Consider the following 523-nt stretch of genomic DNA (forward strand, 5'->3'; position numbering starts at 1 on the left):
GTCATTCGCCACTTTGTCTGTGAAATTCTGGCTATCCTGAAGCTGACCTGTGGTGATATTTCAATCAATATAATCAGCATGACAGCATCAAATCTCATTGCTATAGTTGCTCCCTTGCTAGTAATTTCCATCTCTTACATTTGTATTGTTGTTACCATCATAAGAATTCCTTCCACTGAAGGGAAACGTAAGGCCTTCTCTACCTGCTCTTCCCACCTCACTGTGGTGATTATATTCTATGGATCGCTCTTCTCCATGTATACAAAGCCCGAGTCTCAAAACCCTGCTGATGCAGATAATCAAGATATCCTCCAAGCTGTCACTGCCCTCTCCTATGGGGTGATGACTCCAATGCTCAACCCTCTCATCTATAGTCTGAGGAACAAGGATGTAAAGGCTGCTGTCAAGAATATGCTGGGTTGCTAAGTTTGCAAGGAAAGCCAACATTTTGGCCCTAGCCTTCCAAGGTCAATTAAGACTCAGGACATATGAGAACTTGTACTGTAATGTCATGTAACTCGTA

General features: G+C 42.8%; 1 protein-coding gene across 1 annotated transcript; it reads left to right on the top strand.

Annotated features, from left to right (window-relative positions):
- Positions 1-3: 3 nt before the first annotated feature.
- On the top strand, positions 4-426 carry LOC101580116 (olfactory receptor 13C8-like; the record flags this gene model as incomplete). Its single annotated transcript, XM_012516183.1, has 1 exon — positions 4-426. A coding segment is annotated over one exon (423 nt), but the record flags the coding sequence as incomplete, so codon positions are not given.
- Positions 427-523: the final 97 nt, after the last annotated feature.

The sequence above is a fragment of the Octodon degus genome, unplaced genomic scaffold (genome assembly GCF_000260255.1).
Source record: "Octodon degus isolate 3935 unplaced genomic scaffold, OctDeg1.0 scaffold00094, whole genome shotgun sequence".
Classification (NCBI taxonomy): domain Eukaryota; kingdom Metazoa; phylum Chordata; class Mammalia; order Rodentia; family Octodontidae; genus Octodon; species Octodon degus.